Source organism: Aulonocara stuartgranti (assembly GCF_965226115.1).
Source record: "Aulonocara stuartgranti genome assembly, chromosome: 11".
Lineage (NCBI taxonomy): Eukaryota > Metazoa > Chordata > Actinopteri > Cichliformes > Cichlidae > Aulonocara > Aulonocara stuartgranti.
Window position 1 is genome coordinate 15,227,247 of NC_138947.1, and position 15,690 is coordinate 15,242,936.

Here is a 15,690-nt window from a genome sequence, read left to right on the forward strand (position 1 = left end):
AGGGGTGCCCAATCCCGGTCCTCGAGAGCTACCGTCCTGCAGCTTTTAGATACATCCTTGTTCCCACACACCTGAATCAAATGAATGGCTTGTTATCAGGTCTTTGCCAAACATGATGGCATGCTGAAGAGATCAAACCATTTGATTCAGCTGTGTTGGAGTAGGGATGCATCTAAAAGCTGCAGGATAGTAGCTCTCGAGGACCGGGATTGGGCACCCCTGCGCTGGAGAGATTATATCTCTCGGCTGGCCTGGGAACGCTTTGGTGTTCCCCCGGATAAGCTGGAGGAGGTGGCTGGGGAGAGGGAGGTCTGGGCTTCTCTGCTTAGGCTGCTTCCCCCGCGACCCGGCCCCGGATAAAGCGGAAGAAGATGGATGGATGGAAAATGGAAATAGGAAAAAAGAAAACAAAAATAGAAAAAACGAAAACAGAAATATGAAAAAACTGATTTCCCAAGCACAAGGGAAGTGTTTCTGGGGAGACAATAACCCTACGGACCAGTTGCAGGAACCAAAATATGCTATGTAAGTGTGTTTTAGTCTCATGATTCATATAATACTGATGACAGATTTTTAGGCTAATAGTTAGGCTAACACACTTACCTCTCATCTTTTCTTTCCTCACAAAACTGATAGATAGACATGCATTTCTTTTAAGTGTCTCCCAGCGCACTTCTTAGCATATTTTGGTTCCTGCAACTGGTCTGTAGGGTTATTTTCTCCCCAGAGACACTTCCCTTGTGCTTTTGGAAATTAGTTTTTTCCTATTTCTGTTTTTGTTTTTTCTAATTTCTGTTTTCTTTTTTCCTATTTCAGTTGTGTTTTGTGTGTTTTTGCAGTGTTTTTCTTATTGCTGGTGGGGGTTTTTTTTAAGTTGCAATCCATTTGGCCTCTCATGGCCACTGTAGAAAAGGATTTTCTTACGGAGGGTAGGGCTTCAGATGAAAATAAGATAAATAATGTTCACTTGTCAATTAAAGTGGTCAGCTAATGACTTTTGTGGACGTTTTAATGGATTGTGTAACTAATATTCTGATAAATATTAGGTTTGTGCTTCAGTTCAGGTGAGTGAAATTTGTTTATTATTTGGAACTCGGGATGTGTGCAACTAATCATCGATGTTGTCACTAATCAGTCCCAGATTTACTTGTCATTTAATTTAATTGTTAAAATGTATTATTAATTGTCCAAAATGTTGGCAACAGTCTGCAATCAAATGACGCATTGTTGAGAAATGCCAAAAATTTGTGAATGAAGGCCTGATCTTTTTGTTAACTGCAGGAAATGAGCTTTCTATGAAAGGTGGATGGGCCCTCTCTTAGCGACAGGGTGAGGAGTTCAGTGATTATGGATGGGTTCAGAGTAGAGCCTCTACTCCTTCACATCGAAAGGAGACCGCTAAGGCTTTCGCCTCCCGCGTGAGGTGTTTGGTGTTGTGCCAAAAGGGATCGTCTGCCCAAAACTGATTTATTTCCATTTGTTTTTTATGTGTAATGGCATTACTTATTTTAGTAAACAGACTTTATTAAACAGGATTTACAAAGGATAAACTCAGAAAATTACCTGTTTTTCATTTATCTTTATGGTTGCTGTAACTTTATACCACAGCAGCAGCTTCTCAGCTCGCAGCCGAACACATCACCAAAAACAACCCATGTTCAGGACCCAGTTCCCTATAATGTGCAGGGGAGGCGTGACCAGCTGATGTGGCCCAGGTGTGACAGCCACACTACCAACCATGCCCCGCCACAATAAAACACATTACAATGACATTTTATCAACACAAAATGCACCAGTTTATTGAATATGAATAACGTCATCAATTTACCTCAATTGTTAGAACGTCTATGTACAACCAATGTCCACTATTAAATTAAGTAAATGCAACATGTTCTTTGTTTCAGTGCTAAACATTTACCTGGATTTTCATTCTTAAGGGATATTTCATAGTTTTAATCAAATTTTGGATAGAACTTTATTCAAACAATAGCAAAAGAAAAATAAAAGCATTTTATCCTACAGAAAACAAAATAGATGACTTGCTTACAAACTTACAAACTGCTTATTATATATGTGCTTGCTGCTCTCTGGTCATTGTTTGAGTTATTTATTAGTTCAGGGCATGATTACGAACCACAGGTCTGGTCAGAGAGCAGGTTCGGTTTGTTTTCCTGCGCCTTGCTGAGTAAAACTGAGAACCACCTGAGATCAATCAGACATCTGTTCAAGTTTAACTCACAAATTATTTCAGAAAACCAACAAGACCCACGGCTGCTTCGGGTCCTCTCTGCCTTTATTGGACGATTGGAGTTTGGTGTCATCACTTTAGTCTGACGACACCTCCTCTAGTGTGAGGAAATAAGACAAAGAAAGAATTTAGCATCCACAATAAGAGAAAATGTCATTAAATAAAAAAAATTGCAACTAATGACTGTCGGGGGAAAAACAGAAAAAACACCAAATCAGCTCGTTTACCTTCCGTTTCTTTTATTTTGAAAACAAATACTTTCTTATTTCTGCTGTGATGAATAAATATTAGTCTTTTTTCAAACTCTGTGTTCTTTCTTTTCTTTCTATTATGACTTCCTTGTTTATTTCCAAGTTATTTTCACTTCTCTTTTGCAGAAATCATTGTGACAATTGATCCATGAGAGTAGTCTAACTGAGTGTGTGCAGTTGAGCCTGTTTTAAGACACTCTGCAGAACTTTCTTCAGCTTTTTGTAAGAACTGCACTGAGTAGAAAATGCCAGGCCTAGATTGCAGGAAAATGCAGACATGAGTAGCAAACCCACAAAGATCTGGGGTTTGCAGTGGCTAACAACTTTGCAGCTCTGTCTTCAGATGTCTTCCGCTTTCTACGCTTTTTGCATTCTTGAGCTCTTGTTTTCAGTGAAGTGAAGCACGGAGAGGATGAAGAAAGATTTTTGCCGTCACTAAATGAACTAAAAGACACAGAATCTGCTCAAAATTAAGGTAAGAGCTCAACTTACATTTTAAAATTGGGTTTTATGTTTCAGAAGGATTTCTTATTTTTAACATACGACACAGAGAGAGGATGGAAATCGAGCGAGGGCTTGGTGGTTTCTCTGTAAACTGTTTATCTCTCTGTGGCTGTGTATAAAATGAAAGTGTTCACTTTTAATAAGTTTTCTTTTTATGATTTAGTGTTAACACAAATGTTCATTTGTGTTTTATTTTAAACCCTCAGGTCGACTTTCAGAATGAAGGTGATTGTGTTGTTTGTGTTTGGTGAGTGAATATACTTGTGAAGACAATATTGTGAATAATCCTTTAAAATACTGCACATACATGTTGTAGATGGTGTGTGACGTCATGTTTAATCTACTTGAAAAGTCATACTTGAAAAGTATGGTTGTTGTGGTGTTTTACTGATCTCAGGTTCTTTAATGTCACTCTACAAGTTCACAACAAAATTAAGAAAATATGACTTGTTTGTCTCCATGTAGAGACGTTTCTTATATCCTCCTTTAAATAAGCATTGTTAAAAGACAAGTATTTATTTACTGTGATTGTCTTCTTCTCAGTGCTGGGTGCACTCTCTGCAGCAGGTGAAGATTTCTTTGCAAAAGTCGGGGGTAAAGTCACATTGAAGTGTGGGGTCAGCAGCTACATACGCTCTCTGCGGTGGTATCATGGAAATGACCTTCTTCATAGTGTTGATCAGAGAGGCTTCACTCGCAAAGGTCTTTGATTATCTCAGAACACTTAACAGTAAAGTATTTGATGGTAACATTACAATAGAACATATTTTTATTTTCTGTGTTAGGCACTGCTGAACTTGCACAGAGGTCAGTCGTGAGACAGACGAATCTGGAAATCTCCAGTGTGAGAGAAACAGATGCTGGACGGTTCACATGTTCGGCAGATTGGACACGTCATAACCATTCACTTTCTGTGTTCTCAGGTAAACAGCAGACCCTGAAAAATACACATTTACAAATAAATGTTCAAATATAACCGAACAGTGCAGCGTTTAACATATTAGGACAAATATGGTTTTGTTTTCATTTTCCCTGCACATTACATTGATAATCAGATTAATAAAAACATCACTGCTGAAAAATGAGGGGAAATTATTTTATGTGGCTGATGGTTCTTTTACTATAACAGGTAAAGGATATACAGCAAATATACAAAATGAATTTCTTGCACAGCATGTCTTGTATATGTTTTGAAATTTGGAGACTACATTTCCCAAAATCCAACTTAATCCCCTCCTAGTCAACCTGGTGGTGGGCAGGACCACCACAGTGTCAAGTGTGGCCACCCTGCCATTACTGGAGTCCATCAGGAGAAGGGGAAGCATCGGAGGGGCCACGGACATATGCTGGGCTCTAGAATTACATCCATAGCTATTAAATATTACATAAGACACAACTATTAATTAATAATTCTATTTTTTTTATACTATTAACTATATAAACAGAATTTTCTTTAAAAAACTACTTTAGCTTTATTCCTTCGTTTTTTATTTCTTTTTGTCAGATAATTGAATAAAAAGCTTACTTTGTGTTTCTATATGACAGTCATGCCGTGTAAGCAAATTATAACAGTGACCAAAAAAACCAAACCAAACCAAACAGTCCAGGCCTACGCTGTTCTCTCACCAGCTGGGTCACTACTTATTACCATCCCTCTACAGTTAAATGTTTATTTGTGTTTCATTTCACCAAAAATGTTCCATGTGTGAAAGAGTTACCACTTTTACTTTAATTCTTAGTGTAAGATGCTCTCATTGTATTTCATCTCATGTTATAAAGCTTTGTCATGTGTAATGAATTTGGATGAAGCTCCTTGTTGGTCTCCCTTTCTCTTTGTGATTCTCACTGTATCTGTGGTTATCTGTCTGTTTCCTTCTCAGTTTTGGTCTCCGTCAAACCCTCTGATGTTCTCGAGCTAAACGATGAGGCAACGCTCAGGTGTGAGGTGAAAGGTCAGCACCATGGTTGTGAAGTGAAGTGGAGAAGTCCAAATACATATTCACTCACAAATACATCAACAGTTCAACTCAAACCTGTAAAAACCTCACATAACGGGCCCTGGCTGTGTATCGTCACCTGTGGCAGGAATACATTTAGTGAGCGTCTGGCCATCACAGTACAAGGTAATACACAGTTACTAGGAATGAAGACCCATGTCCACATATGTAGTCAATAGAAACATAAAGATGTGTGTTTTTGTTCTTCAGAGCCTCCAACTACAACTCCACCATCCACCCTGAAGAACGTCACATTGTTTGTAACGAGTGTTCAGGGTACAACATGTACAACATGTGCGTCCAGCTTTTGAAAATGTCTGCAAATTGGATCAAAGTGATCCTTTGTTGATTGTGTAACTCATTCTTGTCATTCTCACTTTCTCCAATGATCTGTGTTGCATTCAGGTGTTGCCAACGATTGCCCACTGGGACTCTCCTGTTGGATGTGGTTTGCGATTGGGCTGTGCTGCCAGTTTGGGATGCTCCTGATAGTTTGTGTCATTGTCTTGTGTAAGTGTATGAGAAGAAGGAGGGTATGTGAGGAAAGGCGTTCATCAAATATTTATGTGTAGAGTTGATAGCTTACGATAAAAGAAACCAAAAGAAAATGGGTTAAACGCCTCCTGCACCACTGTGTTTACAGATTATGGTGAACTTCTTCTTAAAGTTCTTCATTGATTGTGTAAGTGATCAGAGTCCTGATTTCACTCCACCAAGTTCTTACAAAAGTTCTGGCACACTTCACAGCTCGCAAAATTCTAAATGACTGTCTCAGATTGAGTATTACACTCTTCAGTAAATTGGTGCAGATGTACAGATGAGGTGTCGATTTGTTTTCTGGGCCTTCCTGGGTGAAACTAAGAACCAACTAAGATCTCTCAGACATCAGTTCTGGCTTTACACACAGATTACACTTTATTGCCAAAAGTATTCACTCGTCTACCTTGACACGCATATGAAATTGAGTGACATCCCATTCTTAATCCATAGGGATTAATATGATGTACGACCAACTGTGGCAGCTGAAACTCTTACAGGAAGGCTTTCCAAAGGTTTAGGAGTGTTTATAGGTGTTTTTGGTGCTTCTGTACACCTGGACACCTGTCTAGAAGCACATTTGTGAGGTCAGACAATGATGTTGCACTAGAAGGCCTGGCTCACAGTCTCTGCTCTAATTCATCCCAAAGTTGTTCTGTCGGGTGGAGGTCGGGACTCTGTGCAGGCCAGTCATGTTGTTCCAACAGGAACGGGAAGAGACCATCGCCAAAGAAGAATGAAATTGTCCAAAATGTCTTGGTATGCTGAAGCATTAAGAGTTCCTTTTACTGGAACTAACCAGCTGAGCCCAACTAATGGAAAACAATCCCTCACAATAATCCCCCTCCACCAAACTTTACACTTAGCACAACGCAATCAGACAAGAAGCGTTCCCCTGGCAACCGTCCATTGCATTGTCCAGATGGAGAATCTTGATTCGTCACTCCAGAGAACATGTCTCCACTGCTCTAGAGTCCAGTCATAGTGTGCTTTATGCTGATCTGAAGATCACATGAAGGTTGGAGGTCTGTAGTGATTGACTCTGCTCTGTGATTTTATGTGTCCTACATCTTCATGGGTGTGCTGCTGTTATACCACTTTGGTGTCATACCACTAAGAGCTGACCGTGGAATATTTAGCGAGGAAATTTCAGAAATGGAAGTGACCAGAACACCTGATTTACTGATTTGGATGCTTGAGTGAATATTGTTAGTATAATGCCAAGTCCCAAACATTAGAGCAACTTCCCCAAGTCTCTTCACTCTTTCTTAACCCTGACTGTTGATTTCCGCTGCCATCATTTATCACTGCTTCCTCTTCTTTTATTGGACAATTACAGCTTGACATTGTGATAATTTGATGATTCTTGTTTTGTCTTGTTTTTTATTGCATAAAGAAAAGCTTTGTTACTTCTGCTGTGATAAATAAATGTTTTTCTGTCAAGTAATGTGCTTTTTAAATTTTTGTTTCTGATATTTTTTTTCTACTTCTTCTTCTACATGATGTCAAAGGACGTGGATAATGTTAATGTTGTTAATTTTTCAGGTATATAGCTTTAGCTTTGAGGACATAAGCCCCACCCTCCTGCCTTTCTTATCTTGTATTTGTGAGGGGCAACCAATCAGATAAGGGTTTTCTCAAAGAGGGTAGGGCTGAATATTAGATGAAAAATTAGATGAAAGCTAAATAAGCCTCACTTGTCAATCTAAGTGGTCAGCTGGTGCCTTTTGGGGAATTTTTAATGGATTATGTGACTAATATTCTGATAACTAATAATCAGCCCTGAGATCTGTGCTTCATCTCAGGTGAGTGAAATCAAGTCTTTTATTTGTTTATTACTTGGAACTTGGGATGTGTGGGACTAATCATCGTCATTGTCACTAGTCGTAAATGTGAGACTTTTTAAAATTTAAAAATGATGCCCATTGCCAGTAACTTACTTTGTCCTAAATGTTGGCAACACTCTGCCACTAGATGGCGCATTGTTGAGAAATGCCAAAAATCTGTGAATCAAGCCCTGTGTTAACGACAGGAAATAAGCTTTCTCTGAAAGGTGGATGGGCTCTCCCTTGGCGATCGGATGAGGAGTTCAGTGATTATGGTTCAGATTAGAGCCGCTGCTCCTCCACATCGAAAGGAGACCGCTAAGGCTGTCGCCCCCTGGGTGTTCAGTGTTGTGCCAAAAAGTGATCCTCTGTCCAAAACTGATTTGTTTTCACGTGTTTCTTATGTGTAATGTCTTTACTTATATTGGTAAATACACTTTATAATAATAATAGATTGCATTTATATAGCGCTTTTCGAGACCCTCAAAGCGCTTTACATTACATTTCCACTATCCATTCACTGTCACGTTCACACACTGGTGGAGGCAGCTACAGTTGTAGCCACAGCTGTCTTGGGGCAGACTGACAGAAGCAAGGCAGCCATATCGCACCATCGGCCCCTCTGGCCATCACCAGTAGGCGGTAGATGAAGTGTCTTGCCCAAGGACACAACGACCAAGACAGACAGAGCTGGGGATCAAACGGGCAACCTTCTGGTTACAAGATGAGCTTCCCAACCCTCTGAACCACGATCGCCCCAAACGTTAGTGAACAGGATTTACAAACATTATATGTAAAATTGAATAATTACCTGTTTTTCAAGTATCTTTATGACTCCATGTTATTGTTTCTATGTCCTTTTTGGCAACTTAAAATATGTTTACAGAACTATTGTTATATTTGTTGCAATTCCTGCTGTCCACTTGGCCAGATTACTTTTTTTAAAAAGACATTTTTAATGTCAACAAGATTTTTTACCTTATATATAAGCCACTGCAAAAACACTGATTGCAGCTTCTACCTTGTGATAGGAATGTCGTTTGTGGCTCAAGATGACTTGATATAATTAATCAGGGACACAGTTGACATATGTTTCACATATTATAGGCCAACAAGTTATCTAAAGCAGATATAATACAAACAATTACTTTTTGGCAAACAATCACTCAGGCCTACCGATAGAAGACCTGGCCCCTACTTGAAGGTAACAACTCTAACATTTAAATGTCTTAAACCATTTAAAGATGAAACTACATTTGTATTAAGACAGAATCTGAATTGATGCAGTAACAAATCAAGTTTACAATAGCAGCATTTAGTCAAAATCATAATTTTTTATTTCCTGGAGTCTAACGTAAAAAATGTATTCTGATGTGGAGACAAGTGTCATGCCAGCTTTAATAACTTGTACATTTGGATTATTTTAGGTGGCCCACTACTGCCCTCTATGTGCCATTTTATGTGAGTTCTTAAGTCCTTAAAACTCTGCAATGGAGCTAGTGACAGCAATATTATCGCAAATATCAGACACAATGTCTGCTTTTATGGGAAACAGGCCACGTTTGAAAGTGCAGGATTTATATTTAAATCAGTTCTTACATAATGACAAAAATAACAAGCACCTGTTCCCTGGTCAAAAAGAGGAACGTGGAAACTGGGTGGAGCCATGTGATCAAATCTGTGCTCAAATAAGTCAAAGGAGAGACCAAATCAGTATAGTGATTACAAAGGCATGAAGTCTTAAACATTTCTTCTGTTAAAAACCTCCTTGGAGGGTGGAGATGATCTGCTGTAAAGACCCCTGAAGGGAGCAGCTGACAGAAAAAGAAGGGACCGGCTATTTTTCAATGTTCATATTTATTATTGACAAATCAGCCCTGGTTGAAGGGATATTTCATAGTTTTAATTAAATTTTTGGAAGCAACTTTAGTCAAATAATAGCAAAAGTAAAAACATTTCTTCCAGCAGAAACAAACAAAATAGATGAATTCCTTACAAACGTCCAAACGGACAGTTTTTAAGTTATTTATTAGTTCAGGGCAAATATCGGGAAAGAATTGCATTAAAATAAAATGAGGTAACCTTTGAGCTTCTTCAGCAGGGGGCACCATACTCCACATCTGCTCTGACAAAACTCATTTCATGGCTGCTGATGTGCACAGTCTGATGTGTTAATCTGTCAAAGAAGTGAAGGTTTGAAGGATTTATATCCATCTATCACCAACATACCTGGAGGAAAAATGTTTGTGTTGTGTCTGAATAGAAGAAAATGGACCAGTTTCTACTGATGAGTCCTGCTTTAACTTTTATTATGACATCTGTACCTGAGCTGTACATTTGGAGGCAGCAGGTGCTGTTAAACAGGCCTTTGTGTGTTTTATCTTTGTGTCTCACAGATGGGTGATCGTCAACAATCAGGTGAAGGTGTGCACCACAGAGACCTATGATAGCTCTCCCTCTACTGCAGGCTGAATGAGGTGATATTTGTCTTTAAATCCTCTGATTACAAACCTCAGGTCTGGTCAGAGAGCAGGTTCAGTTTGTTTCCTGGGCCTTGCTGAGTAAAACTGAGAACCACCTGAGATTTTGTCAGACATCTGTTCAAGTTTAACTCACAAATAATTTCAGAAAACCAACAAGACCCACAGCTGCTTCGGGTCCTCTCTGCTTTTATTGGACGATTGGAGTTTGGTGTCATCACTTCAGTCTGACGCCTCCTCCTCCTCTGCCTGTTAGTGTGAGGAAATAAGACAAAGAAAGACTTTAACATCCACAGTGAGAGAAAATGTCATTTAATGAAAAAGAACTAATGTCTGTCAAAAAAGAAAAAAAAACAGCAAATCAGCTCGTTTACCTTCAGTTCCTTTTATTTTGAAAACAAATACTTTGTTACTTCTGCTGTGATGAATAAATATTGGTTGTTTTTTTCAAACTCCGTGTTCTTTCTATTCTTCCTATTATGACTTCTCTGTTTAGTTCCAAGTTATTTTCACTTCTCTGTTACAGGAATCATTGTGGATCCATGAGTATAATCTGACTGAGTGTGTGCAGCTGAGCTTTTTTTAAGTCACTGTGCAGAACTTTCTTTAGCTTCTTGTAAGAACTGCACTGAGTAGAAAATGCCAGGCCTAGATTGCAGGAAAGTAGACCTGAGTAGCAAACCCACAAAGATCTGGGGTTTGCAGTGGCCTACAACTTTCCAGAGTGCAGCTCTCTCTTCAGATGTCTTCCGCCTTCTACACTTTTGCATCCTTGAGCTCTTGTTTTCAGTGAAGTGAAGCACAGAGAGGATGAAGAAAGATTTTTGCCTTCAATAACTGAACTAAAAGACACACAATCTGCTCAAAATTAAGGTAAGAGCTCAACTCACATTTTAAAGTTGGGTTTTATGTTTCAGAATAAATAGTAAGGAGTTAACTCGACTATCCCGGAAACTTTCTGTTTGCTCCGTAATGGAGTTCAAAGTTACTGCAGAGGCACCAGTTTAAGAGCAAATACAGATGAAATGTTTCAAGTGTTTCAGAAATTGTTGTTTGTACGGAGTCGAAGTTAAAGTCTTTTAAACAAACCTGAAGAAAAAATGTGCTGAAGTTTGTTTCTGAGCCTTTGATGTGTACGATCATGTTAATTTAATAGGCTTAAAGATTCGTTAACCTGTGAGTTTAATTCTGTGGTTCAGTCACTGAGATTTAATTTTTCAAATGAGGCTCACAGAGTTAAGTTTAAAACTGAGCTTTAACTTTTTAAATTTTTGGCGTGATTAAAGCAGCTTATGTGGAGGCAGCAAGTGTTAAAATTCATTTTGATGCTAGTTAATTGGACACAATGATCTCAGTTGAGCTGTTTTTTTTAGGAGAATTAATATACACGTCACTTGAGTGGAAACAAATTTATATTTTTCTTCTTAAAACTTCTCATTTCTGATGAGCAGTCAGATAAAGTTACAGCAGATTTACAGGAAACACCTTCACATGAGCTGTTGGTGAGATTAAATTAAAGAGCCACAAGAAATGTTTGACTTTCTCAGTGAGACTCTTTTTCACTTTTTAAGTCCAACACTGAGTTTTATCATTTTTAACATGCGACACAGAGAGAGGACGGAAACAGAGCGAGGGCTTGGTGGTTTCTCTGTAAAGTGTTCATGTGAAGAAGAATCTCTCTGTGGCTGTGTGTGAAATGAAAGTGTTCACATTTAATTGGTGTTCTTTTTATGATGTCGTGTTAACAGTAATGTTCATTTGTGTTTTATTTTAAACCCTCAGGTCGACTTTCAGAATGAAGGTGATTGTGTTGTTTGTGTTTGGTGAGTGAATATACTTGTGAAGACAATATTGTGAATAATCCTTTAAAATACTGCACACACATGTTGTAGATGGTGTGTGACCTCATGTTTAATCAAACTGAAAAATCTTCTATAAATATGGTTGAAGTGGTGTTTTAATCATCTCAGGTTCTTTAATGTCACTGCACAAGTTTACGACGACATACAGAGAATATGACTGGTTTTGTCTCCATGTAGAGACGTTTCTTATATCCTCCTTTAAATAAGCATAATTAAAAGCAGAGTATTTATTCACTGTGATTGTCTTCTTTTCAGTGCTGGGTGCACTCTCTGCTGCAGGTGAAGTTTTCTTTGCAAAAGTCGGGGAGAAAGTCACATTGAAGTGTGGGGTCAGCAGCTACACACACTCTCTGCGGTGGCATCATGGAAATGACCTTCTTCATAGTGTTGATCAGAGAGGCTTCCCTCGCAAAGGTACTTGAGTATCTCAGAACACTTAACAGTAAACATCAGTATGTGATGATAACATTATATTAGAACATATTTTTATATTCTGTGTTAGGCACTGCTGAACTTGTGCAGAGGTCAGTCGTGAGACAGACGAATCTGGAAATCTCCAGTGTGAGAGAAACAGATGCTGGACAGTTCACATGTTCGGCAGATGGGAAAAGTCATGAACATTCACTTTCTGTGTTGTCAGGTAAACAGCAGACCCTTGAAAATATACAATTACAAATAAATGTTCATATTTATTGGAACAGTGATGGGTTTAACATATTAGGACAGTTATGGTTTTGTTTTCTGGATCCTTTCATGTTACACTGATAATCAGGTTAATAAAAATGACACTGCTGTGAAATGAGGGGAAATTTGTTTAATGTGACTGATGGTTCTGTTACTATAACAGGTAAAAGGATATACAACAAAAATATACAACGTATTTCTTACACACTATGTTTTGTACTCACATTAGACAATTCAAAGCAGCAGAGACCAAAATCCAGATTATACTATTGAAAAATCAAGCTCAGAGTACTACATTTCCCTTAATTCAACTTAATCCTCTCCCAGTCAGCCTTCAACATCTTTAAATAAGTAAGTAAAGTTTATTAATTAAGCGCTTTTCATAGACAGGCCGTCACAAAGCGCTGTACACAAAGATTAAAATAAACAGAAAGTTACGTCACAGAATTTTCAATATACACAATATTAAAGTTTAATAGTAAATAAAAATGTAAAATTTAAAAAGCGTTGATCAACAGAAGGCTTGTTTAAAAAGATACGTTTTAAATGCTTTTTAAAGGATACCATAGAGTCAGCCAAACGTAGTTGTGGTGTAAACTGTTCCACAGACTGAAAGGCTCTGTCCTCTTTCAGACGTGTACGGGGAACAACCTCTTTAACAAACTCTGTTGTACAGGCAGCTTTCCTTGTTTGATGTCTTTAATCCCAACGTGGGACACCACTGAAACTTCCTGAACAGGAGTGGAAACACGGGGTGGGCAAGACCACCACAGTCTTAAGTTCTTGTTTTTTATTTTAGTGAACGGCTGCTTAAACAAAAAAGCTTATGCTGTGTTTCTATATGACAGCGATGCCTGTGTAAGCAAATTATGACAGTTAGGGACAAAAAAAATACAATTTGGTCTACACTAATTTGTAGTAAAGGAAAAGGACACAAACATCAGCTTGTGACGTAATAAACAGTCCAGGCCGGATCTTTTCTGTCACTAGCTGGGTCACTACTTATTACAATCCCTCTACAGTTAAATGGTTATCTATGATATTTTCATATCACCAAAAATGTTCCAATGTGTGAAAGAGTTACCACATTTCCTTTAATACTTAGTGTAATATGCTCTCATTCTTTTCCTCTCATGTTATAAAGCTTTGTCATGTGTAGCGAGTTTGGATGAAGCACTTTGTTCAGCATGGTCTCCTTTTTCTTTGTGATTCTCACTGTATCTGTTGTTGTCCGTCTGTTGTCCTTCTCAGTTTCCGTCTCCGTTAATCCCTCTGCTGTTCTCAAGCCGAACGATGAGGCAACGCTCCAGTGTGAGGTGAAAGGTCAGCTCAAAGAATGTGAAGTGAAGTGGCAGAGTCCAAATCCAGATTCTCCCACAAATCCATCAACAGTTCAACTGAAACCTGTAACAAGCTCGCATAACGGGGCCTGGCAGTGTATCGTCACCTGTGGCAGCAATAAGTTTAGTCAGAGTCTGACCATCACAGTACAAGGTAATACACAGGCACTAGGAATGAAGACCTTTGTGTGCATATGTGGTCAAAGAAACATAAAGATGTGTGTTTTTGTTCTTCAGAGCCTCCAACTACAACAAAGTCGCCACCCAAACTGAATGGCAAGAGTGAGAAACCCTGCGACATATGTGTGTACAGTTTATCACGACTTCTGCTCACAGAGATCCTTCACTGAATGTGTATCTGACACTTTTAATGCTTCAATAATCTGTTTGGCTTTCAGGCCTTAACGATGATGCTTCACCGGGGCTGTTGGGGCTCGCCTGGTGGGTGTGGGTTGCCATTGGTGTTGGCTGCCTGGTTGCGATTCTCCTGATGGTTTGCGTCATAGTCTTGTGCGTGAGAGTCAAAAGAAGGAAGGTGAGTGAGGAGATCCATTCATCACATCTTTATGTGGTGCTGTGATGACTGAAGATGAAACAAAGAAGAATGGCTCTCCGTAGCAAACAAAAAATGCATTTTTTTTCTTCTCTTGTTTTTTATAGAAGAGATTTCTGAAGATGAAGGGCCAACAACGACCCAGGCATAAGAAATACTGCCAGTGTGACCAGTAAATGTTCTTATTTTACTCCAGTCTCATAAAAAAAATCCCCTTTTACCCCCACTTCAGCGATCTCTCTTCACTTTACAGATGCTTTCTAATAGACTCTATTCACTTTATACGAATGACTGTTTGACCTTCATTTTCACAGTGGCTTTTACCGAGTGCTCCATTATTATGTTGTAATTAGTGTGAAAACTTCTCCTCTTTGCTCTCTTTATCACAGCCCAACAGCTGCAGCAAAACCGAAGCAAGGACGCCGGAGAGAGAAGCCATCAGCCCTCCCTCTGCACCCCGCCTAATGGAGTGACATGAAAGGCAGATTGAAAGGAGGGGAGATGCAGGAGAATAAAGAGTGAAAGAGAGGAGGGGCAAGGAGGAATAGATGGAGATAAGGAGTGAGTGATGGAGAACCCCAGTGCAGACACGGCGTGAATGTAAATTAGGCTTTTAATGCAAATAAAAATTCAATGTAATGATGTAGGAACTTTTTGTGTAGGCGTTCTTTCTGCAAGTATAATTCCCGTCTGAACACTGTTTGTCCTAAACATTTCACCCCTCCACCCCATCTCCACCCCTCTCCATCCACCCACCGGATGTCCTTGGACTCTCCTCCCAAATCCTGTCACCTGACTCCCCACGCTCACCTGCATGTCTCCAGTCAGTGAGCCGTGACATCCTCGGCTGTTTTCTTTGTCAGATTGTCAATCTTCCTCCAAGCGTTGTTGCTTCTTTTTTATTGTGTTTTTTTGTGTGTTGGCTTTTTTGTTTTTTTGGCCTGTCTGCCTTTTAAGCACAATTGTAACTAAAGATCTGCACTCGTTTTGCCTCAACATTTATACGTCATTTTAAATGTAACGCATTTATCGAGCTGATTAAAGAGAATGTCTTTCTTGTGTTTTTCTGCTCATATGTAAGATATTTCTTTTCTTCTTGTATTGCTTTAAAATCAAATGTTTATTTTTTCCATTCAATAAACTTTTACTTGACGGCAACATTTGCTCATTTATTTCTATCTGCATGTCACAATCACAGGGTCACATAACACCGTCAGACTGCAAATTCGCTGCAAATCCTCAGTGTTAAGTAACAAAATAATTAAAATACTATAGTTTAAAACTTTTACACCCTTGTTCTTTTGCACTTCTCTGCTTTAGACCATGCCTACACTGGTTTCAAAGCTCACGAATTCCCTAAAACTGGTGCAATACCATGCAGCTGTTGACACCAGAGCAGCACTTCATG

The 15,690-nt window shown here is 39.0% G+C and overlaps 2 protein-coding genes across 2 annotated transcripts; both read left to right on the forward strand.

Moving 5' to 3' along the window:
* Nucleotides 1-2,120: 2,120 nt before the first annotated feature.
* Nucleotides 2,121-6,997, forward strand: LOC309717314 (uncharacterized protein). The gene is made up of 7 exons (XM_082551776.1): nucleotides 2,121-2,974; nucleotides 3,210-3,250; nucleotides 3,547-3,705; nucleotides 3,789-3,926; nucleotides 4,884-5,126; nucleotides 5,211-5,294; nucleotides 5,406-6,997. The coding sequence occupies exons 2-7, from the start codon at nucleotides 3,223-3,225 to the stop codon at nucleotides 5,570-5,572; spliced, it is 819 nt and encodes a 272-aa protein (XP_082407902.1). The 5' UTR covers nucleotides 2,121-2,974; nucleotides 3,210-3,222; the 3' UTR covers nucleotides 5,573-6,997.
* Nucleotides 6,998-10,376: 3,379 nt separating this feature from the next.
* LOC309717313 (uncharacterized protein) lies at nucleotides 10,377-15,429 on the forward strand. The gene is made up of 9 exons (XM_082551775.1): nucleotides 10,377-10,716; nucleotides 11,626-11,666; nucleotides 11,961-12,119; nucleotides 12,208-12,345; nucleotides 13,641-13,883; nucleotides 13,967-14,032; nucleotides 14,128-14,264; nucleotides 14,390-14,454; nucleotides 14,672-15,429. Exons 2-9 carry the CDS (start codon nucleotides 11,639-11,641, stop codon nucleotides 14,745-14,747), a joined length of 912 nt encoding a protein of 303 aa, XP_082407901.1. The 5' UTR covers nucleotides 10,377-10,716; nucleotides 11,626-11,638; the 3' UTR covers nucleotides 14,748-15,429.
* Nucleotides 15,430-15,690: the final 261 nt, after the last annotated feature.

What these genes read in the sequence shown, in the direction of transcription:
- LOC309717314 (XM_082551776.1), top strand. Translation starts at nt 3,223, where the DNA reads ATGAAGGTGATTGTGTTGTTTGTGTTTG. An exon ending in GATTGTGTTGTTTGTGTTTG is followed by an intron (nt 3,251 to 3,546) that starts GTGAGTGAATAT and finishes TCTTCTTCTCAG; the next exon opens with TGCTGGGTGCACTCTCTGCA. An exon ending in TCTGGCCATCACAGTACAAG is followed by an intron (nt 5,127 to 5,210) that starts GTAATACACAGT and finishes TTTGTTCTTCAG; the next exon opens with AGCCTCCAACTACAACTCCA.
- LOC309717313 (XM_082551775.1), top strand. Translation starts at nt 11,639, where the DNA reads ATGAAGGTGATTGTGTTGTTTGTGTTTG. An exon ending in TGAGAAACCCTGCGACATAT is followed by an intron (nt 14,033 to 14,127) that starts GTGTGTACAGTT and finishes TTTGGCTTTCAG; the next exon opens with GCCTTAACGATGATGCTTCA. An exon ending in AAATACTGCCAGTGTGACCA is followed by an intron (nt 14,455 to 14,671) that starts GTAAATGTTCTT and finishes TCTTTATCACAG; the next exon opens with CCCAACAGCTGCAGCAAAAC.